The 18,967-nt window shown below is 39.0% G+C and overlaps 1 protein-coding gene across 1 annotated transcript in view; it reads right to left on the reverse strand.

Annotated features, from left to right (window-relative positions):
- LOC117823070 (dynein heavy chain 11, axonemal) overlaps positions 1 to 11,572 on the reverse strand; it is a 41,006-nt gene extending 29,434 nt beyond the window's left edge. Inside the window, exons 1-30 of the mRNA XM_034698117.1 lie at positions 11,154 to 11,572; positions 10,819 to 10,962; positions 10,503 to 10,696; positions 10,223 to 10,412; positions 10,016 to 10,115; positions 9,686 to 9,897; positions 9,282 to 9,503; positions 9,041 to 9,205; positions 8,793 to 8,909; positions 8,539 to 8,676; positions 8,341 to 8,456; positions 8,060 to 8,255; positions 6,932 to 7,036; positions 6,408 to 6,803; positions 5,967 to 6,299; positions 5,466 to 5,720; positions 5,219 to 5,388; positions 4,915 to 5,137; positions 4,687 to 4,803; positions 4,497 to 4,583; positions 4,254 to 4,412; positions 3,952 to 4,035; positions 3,665 to 3,823; positions 3,441 to 3,563; positions 2,990 to 3,112; positions 2,266 to 2,490; positions 2,096 to 2,187; positions 1,886 to 2,012; positions 1,655 to 1,807; positions 1,331 to 1,564 (exon numbers count right to left, since the gene is read on the reverse strand). Coding sequence (XP_034554008.1) covers positions 1,331 to 1,564; positions 1,655 to 1,807; positions 1,886 to 2,012; positions 2,096 to 2,187; positions 2,266 to 2,490; positions 2,990 to 3,112; positions 3,441 to 3,563; positions 3,665 to 3,823; positions 3,952 to 4,035; positions 4,254 to 4,412; positions 4,497 to 4,583; positions 4,687 to 4,803; positions 4,915 to 5,137; positions 5,219 to 5,388; positions 5,466 to 5,720; positions 5,967 to 6,299; positions 6,408 to 6,803; positions 6,932 to 7,036; positions 8,060 to 8,255; positions 8,341 to 8,456; positions 8,539 to 8,676; positions 8,793 to 8,909; positions 9,041 to 9,205; positions 9,282 to 9,503; positions 9,686 to 9,897; positions 10,016 to 10,115; positions 10,223 to 10,412; positions 10,503 to 10,696; positions 10,819 to 10,962; positions 11,154 to 11,369 — 5,175 coding nt within the window. The 5' untranslated portion in view covers positions 11,370 to 11,572. The remainder of the gene's footprint in view (positions 1 to 1,330; positions 1,565 to 1,654; positions 1,808 to 1,885; positions 2,013 to 2,095; positions 2,188 to 2,265; positions 2,491 to 2,989; positions 3,113 to 3,440; positions 3,564 to 3,664; positions 3,824 to 3,951; positions 4,036 to 4,253; positions 4,413 to 4,496; positions 4,584 to 4,686; positions 4,804 to 4,914; positions 5,138 to 5,218; positions 5,389 to 5,465; positions 5,721 to 5,966; positions 6,300 to 6,407; positions 6,804 to 6,931; positions 7,037 to 8,059; positions 8,256 to 8,340; positions 8,457 to 8,538; positions 8,677 to 8,792; positions 8,910 to 9,040; positions 9,206 to 9,281; positions 9,504 to 9,685; positions 9,898 to 10,015; positions 10,116 to 10,222; positions 10,413 to 10,502; positions 10,697 to 10,818; positions 10,963 to 11,153) is intronic.
- Between the last annotated feature and the right edge of the window lie 7,395 nt (positions 11,573 to 18,967).

Raw genomic sequence — 18,967 nt, forward strand, 5'->3', positions numbered from 1 at the left:
CCTTCTCACACAAATTACTTTTAAGCCAAACAAAAGTTGTCTTGTGTTCTTGTTTCGGACAATACATCGCTGGATGTCTCGCATTTGTCACTGGCCCTCTTTGACAGCAGATCCAATCATTGCAGCACGCTGCGTTGAAGGGAGTGAGAGATTATTCAAACAGCAACCAAGGACATGCTAACCTTAAATAGTGCTGATGAGACTGACAAGACTGATGACAGAAGTGTGAGCGTAGCCCACAATAAGGCTCTGCAAAACCTGGTCCAGGTCACTGACTATGATGTGATTATGATGGTTTTATGGAAAACACATTCATTGTGTGAAGTAGTTGCCTTTTTACTTTAGAATGCACATAAGATAAGTAGAATAATACTATAGTAACATTTAAAGGAACAAGTATGACATGTATGTATCACATATTCATAGAATAGGTCACACAAAGCAGTTAGTTTTTCCTTCAATTTTTTAAAAACAGCAATGCTCCTTTGAACCTAATGTCAATAGATATATTACTGATGCTGTCAACAGAATGCTTGTTATCTAAAGAGGTGTTGATGCATGTGAGGTTTTGAGGCTTTGGTTTGTGGTTGAATTGTATTTGATCCCATTTACAATATTGTGTTAATATTATCCAATTTCACACACCACAAATTATAACAGTCCTGGATCAATACCCTTGTTTGGCCGCGGACCTCTAAATGAAGCATCAGCAACCTCAAGATGAGATACAAGACCCACTACAGAAGGTCCCAATTAAGAAAATATTTACAAATATGTTATTGTTTCTACTTTTAGATCTCATTCCACTATTTTGTCAACTCAACTGCATACTGAGTACCTAAGTGAATGCCTTAAAATATGTCCCCAACTGCTGCCTGAGATCTTCCAGTAAGTCCCTCTTGGAACACCCAAGGGCGAAGTTTAAAACCAGAGGCGACCGGGCCTTTGCAGTCAGGGCCCCGTCACTCTGGAATGACCTGCCGGAGGAGATCAGGTGAGCCACATCCTTGTCCTCTTTTAAATCTCTTTTAAAAAACAAAATTTTTTGAATGTGCTTTTATTTCTTAACTCATCACTGACTTTTTAATTTCTGCATGGTTTTTATTGTTGTTTTTACTTCACTCATTTTAGCTCTCCTTACCTTTGTCATGTACTTTATTGTTTTTGTTTTCACTCGCTCTCTGTAAGGCACTTTGTAAACATGTTTTTAAAAGGTGCTATATAAATAAAATGTATTATTATTATTATTATAATTATAATAATAATTATTATTATTATTATTATTATTAATTGAAATGTTTTCATATAGTAAACTCGTCATAAAATGAACCTGTTTCTTGTTGTAGTCTTTCAGTGCAGACTCAAATCCTTCCTCCAGTCTTTTAAACACAAGCTCCATATCGTTGCTCCACCAGATCTGGGATCCAGTGAGAGCCACTTGTGCAGCGAAGTCAAGGATCCACTGCTCTCTGGTTCGATCCTCGTACACAGATATAGCCTCAGACAGGTGACCCTTGACACTTTCTCTCATAGTCTCCTCCAGACAAGTGAGCCATGCCTCCACCTAATGTCAAGCATAAGTACAGCACGTTTAGGTATTTCCTGTAATGTGACAGCTGATACAGATTGATAAAGTTACTGAATGTAATCTTACCGGTCCCTGACAAGGACATTCAGTCTTAAATGGGACGTATTCCCAATCTTTGCTGTACATGCCCACTGCAAGTTTAGGATTATCCAGCTCTTCATTTTTGGCAAACTCCAGGTCTGACATGTTGTCAAATAATTTTGAGAGGTGAAAAGTTACCTGCAAGAAACAATGTGAATTTATATTTGTCATGACAGAATTATAATAACAAGAGTGACATAGTTTATACAATCGTACCTCTTTGGGACGATTGCCTTTTGAGAGGATATCCAACAAGTCTGCTGATGAAATAAAGTAGAATCTGGGAAAGGCAAGTCTCTTTGTCTCCAGGTATTCAGTAAGAGCTTTTTCACACAATGCCAGCCTAGTTAAAAGAGACAGTATCAGAATAGTGAGCAAAGCATTGACTGCATTCAGTGTATGAAAGTGTGATGAAGAAACATGAACCTTCTTTGTAGATCCTCTAACTTCTCAAAAAGACCAAGTTTGTTGGTGGCCTCAATGACATTTTTTGTCTTAGCACTGCCTAGCATTAGCTCCTGAAAAAAAAAAAACATGTTAACAACAATGAAAACAATGACGGTACTTTATTGCATGAGGAACATTTCAATGCAGACCTGAAATTCAACATCTATTGCTTGGAATCTGTGTGCATCTGCAGGCAGTTGTTGGCAGATGTCATCACAGCCTTTGAAGATGCTTTGCAGATAGACCCATGTCCTTTGGACCTCCATCCAGACCATCAGCACAGAGTCGGCTACAGTCAGCTGTTTCTGTAGTACCACCACCTGATGCAGGAAATGATCTACGTGCTTGCTCTGAAAGATGCCCTGAAGCTGAACCTTGAGAATGGGACATAGAGATGTGAGATTTGGTCTAACCTAGCAAGAAAAAGTCATAGCATATGTTAGCTACATTCCAGTGCATAATCAACCTCATCTGCACAACATGCCGTAAAAAGTGGGGGAGGGAAGCAGTCTAGTTACAAAAAGATTGAGGCACTAGAGTGGCAAGACTTCTAATTGCTGGCTGTAACCCCCCAATACAGCTGGTGCTCATGTACAAAGACCGCCACAGTGTAACAATGCCCTGTGTCCTACAGCAGCAATAAATCTGAGTACCAATAGGGACCTCTCTGCTCTCAGCTGTGCTGTTTGACAGTCAGACAGGGCGGCCCCTGTCTGCACTCTCATCTCTATTCAGTGCTTTACTATCGGTGCTTCTCACAGACAACTGGTCTTAAGAACATATTGTTGTGCATAATAGCCATTATGCATTTTACTTCTATATAAAGGTCACACATTAGGTCCTCATTTAAATATCAGACAGTCAGATCATTACCTGATGATCCTCAAGAGTTTCAATAAGTTCTTCATCACATCTAAGTAGTGGCACAGAAGTTTGGTAATGATTTTCGTACGAAAGCTCCATTGATTCCCATGTTCGACGTATTTGTGTCACAACCTGAAATGAAGAAAAATAGCCATCAATACTTTGAAATGCTTGAACAGCCTATCTTACTTTATTAACTACAACACTTTGTAGCTTAATACAGTTAAATCATTTATGACTGTATTAAATATATTAGTTTATTTTAGTTTTTTCCTTTTTAGATAAACATGTTCTATAATACTTTAGGATTTCATTTATTCTTCTTTAGCTACAAAAAATATATTTAAAATCAATTGGACTAGGGTTTTTCTCTGCAGAATGTTACATATTACAGAAATTCTGACTTAGAGCAGTTGATATTGATGTATTTCACCAGAATTTGAATCAACTTCAGACAAACCTTCTCTATGGCCATTTCTTTAACAGCTTTATCCACTATGTTGCAGACTTTGTCTTCCAGCAAATGGAGCTGCAGCGCCAAGAGGTCTCCCAACTTGGTGCTGTCGGTCACAGTGAAGTCCATCTGTTCAAAAAGAGTTTTTGTCATGATGCGAAGTCTCAGCTTTCTGTCATACAAGAAGAAAACATTGCTTCACAGTAAGACCTCTGCTGTGTGTTGTGCACCTGTGTCATTCGAATAAGCTTCACCCAGTGGCGCTCTCTTATTGCCAGGTTCTGTAGCTGACTCACAGCCCGCAATGACGTCAACAGGTTCTTTACATAAAGGGCTAACCCAGAATACACATCCCATACGCGAGCCTCTTTGTCAAGCTTCCTCATGTCCTACACAAACAGAAGGTAGGTAAACACAATTAGTTATTAGGGGCATCTGTTACAGACAGCAATGGTGCATGACAGCAAGACAGCAGGAGAGATGCGCTGGTGTGATGTAGCACTGTTGGTGACCTCACCTTGGCAAACCTTCTCAATTCTGCATCCATCTGGTCCACGTTTATCTGCCTCCATTTGGTCATTGTCCAGTTTTCCACACTGCTCTGTATAGATAAAGACAATGCAGAGGGGTCAATAGGCTGAGGGTGCTTGACGGGGACATTCAGAGGCAACAGGGTGTTCAAAGAATCTGTGACAGTCTTTAAGAGGACAAATTGTCAAGTTAAGGAGTTATTGTAGAAGGAAGATGGAACTCTCAGCTGTAATTCTATTTCATCCGGAATAACATGTTTAAAGATACTACAATTGCTAAGCCATTTACCTGCACCAACACAGCAATGTCCCACAGTTCTTTGAGGACCACAATCTCCCGTCTGCAGAGCTTGATGTCTTTGAAGTCAGAAATGGTAACATCAAACAGATTTGTGGACTCCTGTAGCTCTGCTACCTCTTTCTCCATGTCTCGGATTGCTCTTTCAGACTAGAAAAACATGTTTGTTATTCCAGTGTACAGTGCAATACAAATGTATTCAATCCTTTAATCAAGCAAAGCTTTAACTCCTACTTTGTCCAGACTGTCATAGGGACACATTGCATCGTAACTGAAGGGTGTCATTGCTCTGAACATGTCCCTGAAATGTTTTTGTTTCATCTGGAAAATAAGAAGTATCAATTAATGGTCAACACACTAAAATTACTTCAATTAAGTGCATATATTAGTTTTATGGACATAGGAGCGACAAGAAAGCAGTAACCTCAAATGCCATGCATCGTCTTCGTAAAACCATCACTTCTGCATTCTGCATTGGTGCAACATCATGCCTCACTTTTACGGACAGTTTTTTTGCCTCACTCCATTTCTCAGGAAGTTCCTGCAGAGAGAATTATGCAAATGGTCTCACAACTAATATACTGCATTCTGATTCTTTGTCAATACACCTTCACTGTGTTACCACATTCATTTGGGGCATTCTTTTCGTTACCTCCAGCTGAGAGAAGACCTGCTCTGGTATGGTCACTCCATATTGTTCCAGAAGAACTACTGTGTCTCTGAGAGGCTCAAACATTTTGTCTGTAGATGTCTGTCTGTCTCTCACAGCCAAAAGGTGACTCATCACTTCCACCAAGCCACAGTGGTTACCTTTAGCCACAGACTGGCCCAGTCCTTCAACAGTGGCTCCGACAAACTTCTGCAGCTCGTCAAGACTGAGGGGGAAAAGCATGGAAGGTGACAACAACTCCTGCAACACTGTTTTGCATTTAAAACGTATGCAGAAATACTTTTACCTGTTGGTGACATATGTCAAGAGGTGTTCTTTAAAAAGCCAGCTCCACTTCTTCAAAATGTTAAGGAGGCTCACTTTGAAGAACTTGATATCTACCCTAAACCATCCATTGAATACTCTGAAGTCTTCCATCTTGGACATTTCAGCATGCAGCTCCTCATAGTAATCTATCTGTAAAACAAACACACACATTTACGATACCTGCCATATCAGATAAATTGTTATTCATCATTTAAAAAGAGTTTCACCTGTTCTTTGAAGGCATCAATTGTAGGTGGGCTCTCAGAAAGTGCATCTGCTGCATAGACCTCCATCTCTTCAGCTGTAAGCACACGTCCAAACAGGAGGAACTGGCTAAGGAACTCAGCCCTGTCATCTTGCCAGAGATGGGTGTAGCAGTCAAATTTTCTCTGATAATTTATTGCTTTCTTGAGGACGTTCTCCACTTGTTCCATTATTTCTTGTCTCAGTTCCAGCAAATCTAGCATGTCATCCATCACATCCTGAAAGATTGTCATATCATGATATATAACATAAGTATCTGCTGTTTGTAGAAGAATCAGCTGTAATGACTTTAAAATGATTAGCACAGTAGAGAGGAGATTTTTCAATTTACCAGGGGTTGAAATGAGCCATCCTAAGCCAAGCAATTTAAAAACACAGGGTGACTGTAACCATAGGTAAAAGCTTAATACAGAAGCAAACCCTTGTTTAATGTAAAACCCAACATGCATTTTACGGGAGTGTACCTGGTAGTTCTCTGTGCTAAGATGAGAAGCCACTCTGTTAATACTCTCTGAAGTCTTGAATATGTCCCTGATCAGTCCTTCTATCAGCTCATAGAAGCCATCTCCTGCTTCTGGTTCCAACAAGGGCAGGAAGACCATTCCCGAGCAACTCAGTGTCAACTGAGCCTCAAGCAGAGGTGTCTGTTTTGGCTTTGATTCCATGTTGTCCACAAAGAACTGAAGAGAGTGGCTGATGTAGCTGAAGAGCCCCTCCACCACCATCTCATCCACATACTCCAGATAGGACTGCCAAGCTTCGGATTCAGGCTCAGCACAGAAAAGAGCCATGTTCTCCTGAAGAGAAGGCGAACATAAATCCAAGGGATGATTTTGCATTTCAAGTGTATCACAGTCATAAAACATCTGCAGTGTTAGATTGAATATAAATAAAGCAACACTTACTTTTACCATCTTATGGATGGAGTCTCCATCCTTCTTCATGGAGCTGTACTTCTTCTTGACACGCTCTTCCCTGTCTTCCAGCTGTATGAGCGAGCCTTTCTTGTTGTCCTTTCTGCAGAACATAACCTGTTTGCTCCATCCCTTCATCATTGACTGGATAGCTTCACAGTTCTCCCTGGCTTTAGTGACTCGACATACAATGTCGTAGACAAGGTTCTTTGTGGTGCTGATAAAGCTCCAGCAGTCTGGATCCTGCCATGTCAGGTCAGACTCTGCTCTTGTTAACTGTAGGTCTATGGACTCCAGCTCAGCTCTGATTAGAGGAAGTTCCACCTCTAGCACCGTTTGCTTTAACTTGTTGTACCATTGCACTACTAACTGCAGACTGCTCGTGTACTGGAGAATACAAGTGTGGAAAAATAAATGCTTAATTTGCAGTATGACAAGATCATCATCAGAAAAAAAAAATTACTCAAACAGGTGTTTATTAGTGTTAAAGTGAGCTCAGTGAGTGTGTGTCTTACTTTTGTGAACATGAAGCGTTTCTCAAAAACAGACACGGCAGCAGCAGGGATCTCGATGTGTCTGAGAGTCTGAATGTACTTCACATCTTTCAAGACTTCAGTCAGCTAAAAGGGAAAAGAGGATAGATGTTAAGAGTCAAAGGCGGTGATAGTACAATGTTTTGACTCTTATTAAAAGCCTTGGAAAAAATGACCAAAATGAATAAATAATCAATCAATCAATCAATCACACTTTATTTATAAAGTGCTTTTCATACAATGATATTGTAAAACAAAGTGCTGTACAAAAAATAATAAAAATAGAATAAACTAAGATTTTTCTTTTTTTTTTAAAGATGTACAAAAAAAAATAAAAAAAGCCCCCCCATCCTAATCCCAACCCAGTTCCGACCCCCAAACCCACCCACAATCCTAAGGTGAAGAGCACAATATATGCAACAATAATAGTAAAAACAATAAAAATAAAAATAAATACATTTTAAAAAAAAATAAGTTGCTAAATGAACTGAGGAAACGCTCTCATGATATCTTAATGAGGTAACACTAGAGGTAAAATAAGATGTTAAAAGTCAACAAAAGATTATAAAATCACCAAAATAGAATAAATTACTAAGTTAATAAAACACTAAAATATTAAACCATGAAAGGAAAATAAGATGCTATACTTAAAAAATAAATAAAAAAGAATAAAAAGTGACTAAAATTTGAACTAGATGATAAATAAATAAATAAAACTGTTATGAGAATGAAATTCAGTTAAAAGCGAGACTAAAAGGTGGGTCTTGAGTTTGATCTTAAAAATGTTTACGCTCTGTGCAGACCTCAGATCTTCAGGTAGGGTGTTCCACAGGTGTGGGCTGAAATGACAAAAAGCTGCCTCAGCGTGGGTCTTTGTTCTAGCTTTTGGCACAATTAAAAGTCCACTACCCGAAGACCTGTGGGCTCTCACTGGCTCATATGATAAAAGCAAATCTGATAAATAAGAAGGACCATTAAGAGATTTAAAAAACAATAAAATAATATTAAAATCTATTCTAAAAGATATGATGAAATGCTATAATCATCATTTAGCATTCAAGGCTGTTTTTACAATGAGGGATTATAGTTTGAGAATATTACATCACTTACTTTAGGATTAAAGTTGACTGAGATCAGGCCAGATGAGGTATCTCGTGAGAGAAGGGGCTGGTTCAGGTTGAACAGGCAGGCATGTTCTAAACCATTACACCAGTCAGAGTACATGTCCTCCTCATACTGGTCCAGAAGACCGGACAACTCCATGTACATGTAGTACTCATTTAGCGTCTCTTCACCTTCTGCATACCTGAATATCCAGCAAAATGTATCATTTTTAAGTCCATATCATAATTCATGTATTCATACATTGTAATTACAATGTGTTTACTGACCATTTAAACATTGTTTTGATTTTTTCCCATGATGTTTGAATGTGTTCTCTGAGCATTTTTGCACATTTCAAAGCTCCAGATGTGTGAGCCATGTTTTTAGTCTGACAACTCTCCGTCTGTAAGGAGAGACTGGAATAGGTTACAAATGCATAAAGCATATAATGCCTTCCATGCGTATTACTAATTATTTTACAGTACCTGATTGAGCTGGGATGTAAACAGACATCTACATTTCTCCAGCTCTTTCCTGAAATGCTGCTGCAGAAGAAGGAAGTTTGGGCTGAATATCTCTCGGATTTGTCTCCTCTCCAGAAAGGGCCCAACAATAGTGAACAGCTTAAGGACAAGAAACAGATATTGCAGCTGTGCTTGAAAGCTCTCTCTCTCTCTCGATACTTCTTTACACAATAAAAAATGTTGTTATCATTATTATATTGTATTCTTTTTCTTACTTTAAATGCAGATTCCAGTCCTGAGCAATCCTTAAAGGCCAGGCATAGAAGGCTGGCAAGACGGCATTCAAAGTCCACAACCTTCACTTTGAACTCCTTGTAGTCATTTTCAAAATCCTTTTGATGGGAAAATAAGTTAATCGTGTCTAATGATTGACACCTATGTGACACTACGCATTCTGAACCTATGAAATCGCTATTTGCATAAATCTTAACAAGTAATGTAAATTCTAAAGAAAAAGAATTACCTGAGAAAAGTCAAGTGGGCTGTTGTCACTTTGCTTCAGAGCTTGGCAGTGCTTACAGAACTCTCCATACATCTGAGCAGCATGCTCGCTGTAGAGTTTGCCCTTTAGTCCACCAAATTCCAGTTTTTCCATCCTTTGAAAGTCTAGCATAGTTTCAAATAAGTCCTGCCAAAATAACATTAGATAAAGTAAACAACCTCTCGACAGAACATGGATCAAAAAACATGAACTCTGATCTCACCTCCAGCTGTAGCATACGCTTTAGGAACTGGTTGAATCGTGTAAAAATCATGGCAGATGGGAAATCCCACGGTGAGTGTTTCACATGGTCGGCCAACCTCTCCCTCTGGGTCTGGTAACAGTTTCTGAAACATCTTAACACTTTGATCACACCCTTCACCATTTGTAGACTTTCCTCTGGATCGTCTCTGAGCAGGAGATCTGCCGAGAGGTATGTAGACGCCTAAAGAGTGAAAGATTTTACATCTGTCATTGTGTTCACACGGACTGGCTGTGACTGAAGCCAGACTAATTCAGACTTCCTGACATCAGCAAAGTATAACATACTGTGTCTAAATTCCCTATGTACTGTATGTGTCAATCAAAAAAAATCCATCAACAGATGTTTCAAATAAGAATGTCTACCTGTTCACTGAGAAGATTGCAAAGTTCCTGCAGTAACACCACAATGCGTGCTGGTCTCTGATAAGCCTGGCAGTTGGTCCATATCAGATAGAGAGTATGAAACAGGGCAGGGATCAATGTTTCCAAGTGAGGGAATTCTTCCTTTTCCAATTGAGACAGTTGTACATGTAGTGGCTGCAGATAGAGGTCAATGTCTTTGGCTTCTTGAAGTGCTATTTGTTAAGAATAAAAAACATACCCAGAGGCAATAGGTTTAATTAAGCATATCATGCTCTTAGTCATTCACTTGTAAATGTGCAAACCCAGTTTTTCTTCTTTGGCTTATCTTACCATCAAATATATTCCCTATTAGAGTGTTGATCATGGGAAAATAGCTGCTATCCAGCATCTCCAACATCTTTGCCATTTTCAGAACAATGGGACTCTGGAGCTACAAAGACAAGTGCAAACAGTTTAACAGCAAGTGGAATGTGAGGAGATGAAACTACTTTATATCGAATCACTATTTTAGAGAATGAGAAGGAGAGGAGAGCATGCCTGGTGGTAAATGTCTTGTAAGTTGCTCTTCCTTGAAGCCCAAAACTGGAGCTCTGCATTGGGTCCTGGATTACAGCCTGTCACGAGTAGGTCTGATGAATCCTCCTTCAAAATTTTCTGGATTAGATTGGTCCAGTTGATGACCTGGGTCTCTATGGCATGGGCAAGTGCCCGGTCATAGCTATTGTACCTGAGTGTGAAAATGTATGGAGAGATGATCAATTATTAAAATACTAAAAAATCCCATCTCTGAAATGAAGTAAAATGTGTGTTTTCTTACATTTTGAAGGTAGCGCAAGATTTTTCAATCCAATCAGTTGCAGCTGGGACAGGGAGTATAGTTTTACCTATAACCTGCCCCTGTACGACCAATGTCTTACTGCACATGCTCTCAACATGTCGAACAATGTCTTCAGACATCAAATTTGGCCACATCTGATGGTTTTTATTGTTGGACAGCAGTGGGAAACATATCTAGTTAAGACAGAAATAGTTCAGCCTGGTTCATGAAGTTTTAGGTAATAAAAAAACACAACTGATGGGAAATACAAGAGAAAGCATCGGTGTATACTGCACACTACATCAATATTAATCACCTGTTCAACTGTGCTTAACAGCTGCAATAGCAGTGATGGAGAAAGATGGCCAAAAAGCAACAGCTCCCTGTAGTTGTCAGTCGTGACAGTCACAACTGTCTTCTTGAGGATGAAAATGTGCTTGTTTTGAGCAACAGGTTGGACCTGAGTTGGAATAATAAACATGATTTTAACTGCTACTACTTCAATACAACTACTTCAATACAATTCAATAATATAGGTCATAGGCCTGCTAAATCCACCAGTTTCATTATTCTATGAGTGTTAACATCTTAGCTTTATTATGAAGTGACTAATGTTATCGTCAAAAACTACCAAGGGACCAATTAGCTTACCTTCTTGGAACTGAGCAGAAAACCTTTGTTTGATAAAGAGAAATATATCAAACACTCTTTCTCGAGGAAGTCTTTTAGAAGTGTTTGAAACTCCTCGTTGACAGCACTCTTCTCCCATGTTTGACTTTGCAGTCTCAGCAGTCCACAAACTTTCTCCTCCACAAACTTTACTCTGACGTCCTCCAGGAAACAAGGCACACTTTCGTCGTCGGACATGATTTTTCATATCACCATCGCAAGCTTTAGCCTTGTTACCTCGGTAAAGCCGAAAAAGGGGGAACTGGTTTGTGACAGCTCCAGGAAAAATACTGGTTGGAGTAAATGTACTAAGCTACATGTCTGCATAAAAGGAAAGTTGAAAGAGCTGCAGCCCTGGAGTGGGGCGGTTCAGCGTCCCGTTGCTTAGTGACAGACACTCTCCTCAATCACTGACGGTGCTCGGTGAGATTCTTTGGACCAAAATGAGAGGGAACAGAAAACTGTACTGAGGTCATTTCCCTGACGAATTAAGTCAAGGAAAGCTTTAGGTGTTGTAAATAAATCTTAGAAAGTATTTTAACTGCGTACAGGGACGTGTCCAGAACTTTTAGACCGGGGTTGCCTAACTGAGGCTCTCACATAGGCAGGGGTGGCCAGTGCATTTACAAATAAATAACATTTAACCCTTTCTGTCTTCACAGCCTACTTTCATTAAAGTATTAAACAGTTGTTATATTCCCTTTGACTTGAAAAAAAAAACATAAGTGGCATGAATCTTCTAAGCTTAATTCTTTAAGGACTTACAAAAGATGCTTTTTCAAAGTCACATTTGAGGGTACTAATAAAGAAATCTACTGTCAGCCTTTTAACTCATCCCAAATTATAGATTGTGACAGAAACCCCACCTCTGACAAGGCAAACAGCCTATCTTTGGCTGTTTTTGAGACAGCCTGCTACTTACTAGCAGGCTGTAGGTATTGCCTGCTACATACTGTGTTTGTATTTAGTATGACTATTCTGTTCCATCTGCGTTGCAGTACACTGGGCCAGACGTCACTGGATTTCCGGTTTCAGAAAGCGGAAGTAAACGGCCAAACTGATAGAGAAACTGCTTCTTTAGCATCACTTATTATTTAAAAAGTTAGGAAGTGCTTTATATTGAATTTAATAATTTACACAGCACCTAAAAACGGAGTGCCCCCGTCAAAAAAAGAAGAAAAAAGAAAAAGCGGAATGAGCGCTGTGCATTGTGGGAAACAGTACGCAAGGCAGACTGGTCCGATGCATACTGTGAAATTTTCCCCGAATCAGTACGACATCCGGGGAGTTTTGGCATACTGCAGATTTTGCTCTTGTTCACATACTACTTACTACATACTGAATTTTGGCCAAATCAGTACGTACTACTAGTATAGTAGGTGGTTTCAAAAACAACCATTGTTTGGGATTTTGGGGTGACCCAGGTGACCAATTGGATTTTAAGGGGTGCCAATTTCATCCTTGGCAACCCCTCTGGACACGGCACTGACTGCATACTATCTTTAACTGTCAGTATCGGCTACTTTGTTTATCTATCTGTTGCAGTTTTTGTCTTTTCACTCCAAAAAGCTATGAGATTCTCTTAGAGGAGCTCAATAACCTGAGCTATATGATACTAACCTACCATTGGTTTTCTAATGTAAATCCGAACATTGAACAATTAATAGGTGCATCACAAAAGGATTGGTTAATAACAAACAGGACCCCTCAATTGTGCTCCAAACCAATAAAAAAAAAACATGAGTTAGCCTTCTGTCTTATATAAAACTACGTCCAGCTGTATGAAATAGCATCTCCCGACAACTGACATTCACAAAAAAAAAAACAATAAGTAATTATGTGGTTTAAAAATATGAATAACAAGCATTCAATCCAAGGCAAAGCACGATGGGAAACGTGGCATGATTACTTGTTTCTACTAGGCCTACATTTTGGAAGTAGCTAGAGGTGTAACTTTTAGACCTTATGGGGAGTGAAATCATCAACATATAAATGTAAAGCTGAGAAGAATGCTTAAATTAGATGTGTTCTGGGCCGAGGTGTTCAGCACATTGTCTAAGGTAACTGGGAAAAGACTGGTCCCTAATGCTTTTACTGTTTTGTTTGGTGTGTCTCCCTCTCTATCTTACTTCCTTCTGCCAAGAAAGACTTGGTAGCGTTTACAACTCGGCTGGCCAGAAGGTTGATACTTGTAAAGTGGAAATCTTCTGCACCACCTACCTACTCAAACTGGATTAAGGGGGTGCTTTATTTTCTTAAAAAATTAGGCTGACCCTGTGTGGTTAAGCTAATACTTTAGAAAAAAACTGGAATCCTTTTCTATCCTATCCTATCCTGTTGAAAACTCAGCTTGTCATATAACTTTAGACTGAGCATTGCCATGGCGTGTCTTAACATATTTTAAGTATTGTCTTCATCTGTTTATTTTTTATCTATTTACTTTTTGTGTGATATTTTGCACTTTTGAAGTCCTACCTATTTAATCTGGAGGAGGTAAGTGTCTGGGTGGGGGGCTAATTGTTGTTTTGTATTTAGTATGTTGTTTATGTTGTCTGTGTATTTGTTTGGTCCTAAATAATCAGAAAATGTAACAACTCTTGACCATGGAGATGATTGTTTTTCTCTGTGAAAATCAATAAACAAAGGTTTTTTTTGAAAAAAGAAGAATACTCATATTTCAGTTTTGTAATCAGTTTGGACTTTTCAAATGTGATCACTTGAAGTTGCTTCTTCCACATTTTATGTCCTGTTTGGTTATCTTTCACAATCTTATTTTGATCATGATTGACTGGAGTTACATCTATCCTATAGGACTATTTATATTTCCCACTTGGTATTTATTTCATCAACTACAAATTAAGGATGAAGGATTTAAACTTGATGACATTTATAATGACTGAGGCTCAAAAACTGTTTTTACTTAGGTTTGACAGACATCTTTGAAAGTTTTACCCATTGGCATCTGAATACTTTTTAGTTATTTATTTGAACATTTGACCAATGACGTTTAGTCTCTGTGGATACAGTAATTCAACATTCCTAACATTTAAACGCCTGTGCAAATCTGTGGCCTCTTTAATGACATGAAAGAGTCTAAGCATTGAGGCCACTGACTGTGGTAAAAATTTATGTGATGTCTGTGTGTGTGGGGGAGCAGTTCTGACTGTTGTCTTAGCAGCAGCGCACTGTACCCAGCAACTGCCATTTACAAGGCACTTTACTGCATTTCATTTCGGAGCAGCCTAGGGGTCTGGCTGCCTTAAAGTGATGACAAAATATTCTTTAGACATGCTAGATGAACCATTTTCTCTATTTTTCACAGCAATTAAACAAACAAGAATATACTTTACCAAATTCTGCTTAAGCATTGTAATGTATGCACAGTTTAAAAAAAAAAAAAAAAACTCCTCAAAAAGGGCACCTCTTGCTGACATTTTTTCTGCTCTTTGTTACATGGGGGGAAATCAATCCTCTAGAAAAAGCGCGAAAAGAGTAAGACAAACACCTTGCAGGTGGCACCACCACTTTGGACCACATCACCAACAATGACGAGACCACCTACAGAGAAGAGACAGCTTGCCTGTGGTGCTAATAAGAAGTTGGGGGCAATGCATCCAAGCAGTTAAGATAAAGATGGCTCCTGATGTAATCTACACGCTCATTTTGCTCTGAAAATCTGCACAGATGTTAACATGGATGAGAACATGAGAAAAGACCAGAAAGCCTCTGCAGCATCAAATGGGATGAGATCGTTAAAGCAATCATCACAACATGGGGGGAGAAAGGTTATATCTTCCTATCCACTTCATGTAAAATGATAGGTTAACATGCATCTTTCTATTACTACATCACTGAAGGCTGCCCTCTCGGTCTATAGATATGAAGGGATAAGAAATGTTTTTTCTGTTTTTCTACTTTCTGAAAGCTGCCTTTGATTCGACATCTATAACAAAACAGTTTTGCAAGAAGGGCTAAATCAAAAGTGCCCTCATCAGCAGCAAAAGGCTATTTTGGGGGTAAACAATGCTGTTTAAAATCTGGCTCTGGAGCTTCCACCTCTACCATTTTCCTGCCAAGGCTTGTTACACTGCTGAGCTGGCCCTCCTAATATATTTATTACTCGCATTCATTTTCATTGTCAGGATTAAAATTAGTGTTCTGCCTTCGGCTTAGCTGTGTAAAATAGGTTGACACCATGTTTGTACAATAGCCTGTGCTCTAATTGTACTTTGTCTTTTGGCCTTCAAAACTGCACTGGGTACATTTGTAAAATGAAGCAGCTCATCAATGACAGACAGTGTCAACAGAGTTTCGTTGATGATGCTGTATTGATTCCCAAACTGAATCACAAAACAGCACTTCATCATGACAGCACAGTCAATCCAACAAGCAGCAGCAGCAAACAAGCAAATGTGCTTTCTGAGAATAATCTCAGATATGATTTGATGATAGCAGTGCACAACATGTTGAGAGATCTCCAAGCCATTCATTAAAATTTCAAGTGTAAGGTTTTTGTTATACTGTAGCTACTATTATTGATAGAAGTAAACTTAAGATTTCTTTCATGAAGGATAAGATAATCGCAACAGTACTTTTTCCCTAATTTTCTTTAAACTCACCAGGAGATATTTGACATTGAATATTCCAACTGGAAATCTGATTCTGATGACTGAACAAAGTCCATCATCTACATCTTCCAGAATAAAACAAATACAAAAACTCACACATGTGCAGATTAGGTTTGTGCTCTATTCTCTTTTTATTTTCTCCATTGCTGATAATTATTATTTCATTACACTTCAAAGTAATACATCAAATATTTTTCAACATAGAAAAATATAGCAATACAGTTGAGAAGCCCTCCTTTTTTCTACCAGATAAACTCAGCTGTTTGATCACTTCACTGGTATATTGTTGGCCTATATGTGAGGCTATTGTTGTTTTAAACATTTGTCAGGCAAATTGAAGTTCCATTCTTTACTGTGGTGTGTCAGAGGATCCACATCACAGGGTCACACTCTACAGGGCCAGGTGGAGTGAGGGCTGTAATCGGGACAGGGATGATAATGTCTTATATTAATATCATTCAAAAATCACAGTTACTTCATTAATATAATGCGAAATCACAGTTTTATGTCAGAGGGTCACGCATAGAAAAGGGGATATTGTTATTCTTCTCAAATGTTACACTCCTCATTTCTTGTGTGATAAACATAAAATAAATGACACAAAGACAATTTTGTGAAGACACTAAATTAGTTAGATTTTGCTGTTGGAAAGATTGATCCAAAAGGGCTTCTGATGTTTGTTAGATGCAGCTCTCTGTGTGCACACTGTCACCATCAGAGGCGTCCTGTAGAGGGCACTGGCTTTTCTGTTTTCACAGACCTGCATGTCGATCCGATGAACTTAGAAATCCAGCGAGGAAATAAGAGTGTGGAGACAGTTTGACAAGTTATATTCTGTTAAAGAGAGAGAAAAAGGGAAAGAAATGATAGATAGATAGATAGATAGATAGATAGATAGATAGATAGATAGATAGATAGATAGATATAGATAGATAGATAGATAGATAGATAGATAGATAGATAGATAGATAGATAGATAGAAAGAAAGAAAGAAAGAAAGAAAGAAAGAAAAAATAGATAGAAAAAATAAAGAAAAAATAGATAGATAGATAAAAACAATAGAAAGACAAAAAATAGAAAGAAAAAATAGATAGATAGATAGATAGATAGATAGATAGATAGATAGATAGATAGATAGATAGATAGATAGATAGATAGATAGATAGGTGTTTATCAATAGTATCAATATATACATATATAGTTTAATTCGGCTACATAATACTGAGCAGCTGATTTACAAAAGTTCAGAAATATTTTTGAAGACAGATTTTAAAACTCAGACACGTGCGCGCTGCGTGCGTCAGTAGCCTGCTGACCTCCCGTTAAAATTACAATTGATCACATTGACAGAATAATAATATGTCGTCAGTCAGTCCGTCATAAGTCAACTCCACCAAAACACATGAACGGTCGTCTAGTTTCAACGTGCTGTTGGCTAATAATCACCTACATGTGATTTTTTTTTTTACCCCACAGTGAATCAACGCCCCCGCAATGAAATGATTAAAAAACAAAAACAGGATGGCGGTGTGCTCCACCTGACGGTATGACGGTGGGATTTCTGTTGGCAGATCACTCAAAATCCCACCAAATAGTGCTAAAGCTCTCGGGGTGTTATGTAAGCCCCCGGAATGAACAAATTTGTTAGCCCACACCCCGGGGGCAGGTGGTGATGGATATGCTGTCCTGGGGGATCGGGGGAAACCTCACTACAACAGCAGGCCGCTTATCTTGAAAGGCTTATTTTAAGTGCTGCTCTGCTGGGAAACAAAGGCTTAAAGGGCGCCCATTACCTTACAATTGTTGTACAATCCCCATTGCTAAGTTAGTTCACACACGTACGTATTAGAGCATATGCCATGCATTAGGCTCAGATTTAGGCCGACTAGTCTTCTTATATAAATTAAAGAAAACAGGAATATAGACTTTAAAAACAAACTGTGACTTCTTTAATTTTACGTGTATTTGTTCACATTAAAATCCCTGAAAAATCTTTTTTTTTCATATTGTGAATTGTTTTGCTTCACAATATGCAACTGTTGGTATTAAAATCCCAGATAAATCCAAAATTATAGGTGAGTTTAAAAGTTGTTATCCAGTTCCTCTCTGCTAAAATTCATGCAATTGAATGCCATCACATTAAATAACACATTTTGCCTTTTTTTATGTGTGTATCCTTGCACTCCTGTCTGTGTAAGCACATTCAGGGTGGGGTGAGGGGTGTAAGCCGGGCCCAGGCGGTTAGGTAGGACTCCCCTGAGGATGGCTGGGCCACTTGTATCTGAGGGGGGGGGGGGCTGGTTTATCCCACTTAATCAGCATCCTGAGAGACTGGCACTGCCCCCATGGCCATAATGCCTGGGGTCAGCGCAGGCTGCTCAAAATGAAGTGAAGCCTCAGCAGACAATGCTGCTGTCAATCAGCCTTAACCTGAGCTGGGCCCTTTATTCCTCATATAGTGTACTTGTGTAATCATTCACTCCATAAATGCAAATGATCTCATCAATGTTTTGACTAACACAGGCCAAGGATACATAGAGAGTGTGTTTTTTGCATATAAAATACTTGGATTTCTCACAGTACAGTTTCCTTTCTTAACAGCTGCATTTCTAATCTCAAAATATTTCATATATCTCAAGCAAATCAAGTTTGGTCTGAATGTCTTTGCACACATCAGGTTAATTCTGCCTGTCCCTGTAGGGGGGAAAGGTTCATCATGCTGCAGAAAATACATTTATCTAAAAAACTAACAAGATAATGAAGACACATGCTGCAAAACGCTTCCTGCAATTTGCAGTAGCTCTTCCGCTTCATTTAGACCATAATTTGTACTTGTTTGGATGGCACATACAGTCAGTGGTTTGGGGGTTGTAGCGGTAATGTCCCAGGGGCTTCTGTCAGTCGGCTACCATTATAAATGACAGAGCTGACTGAGCCTCCTTGGCTGTTTCTCAACACGCTGGCTTTCCTCTGGGCCATGTGTAGCATTTGCAGAGCGAGGGTGTGTGTGCCCTTTTGATTTCCTAATCCCAGCACGAGCACAGGAATGCTGCCTCTCTGTGAGATATTCCACTCACAGGTCGTGATTTATGTTCTGGTGGTGCAGGGCTCAGTGGTTAGAAGATCACAGGTGTTGTGGAGCCTCAGTAAAAACTTTTAATATGCACA

This window comes from Notolabrus celidotus, chromosome 12, assembly GCF_009762535.1.
Source record: "Notolabrus celidotus isolate fNotCel1 chromosome 12, fNotCel1.pri, whole genome shotgun sequence".
In the NCBI taxonomy this organism is placed as follows: Eukaryota; Metazoa; Chordata; class Actinopteri; order Labriformes; family Labridae; genus Notolabrus; species Notolabrus celidotus.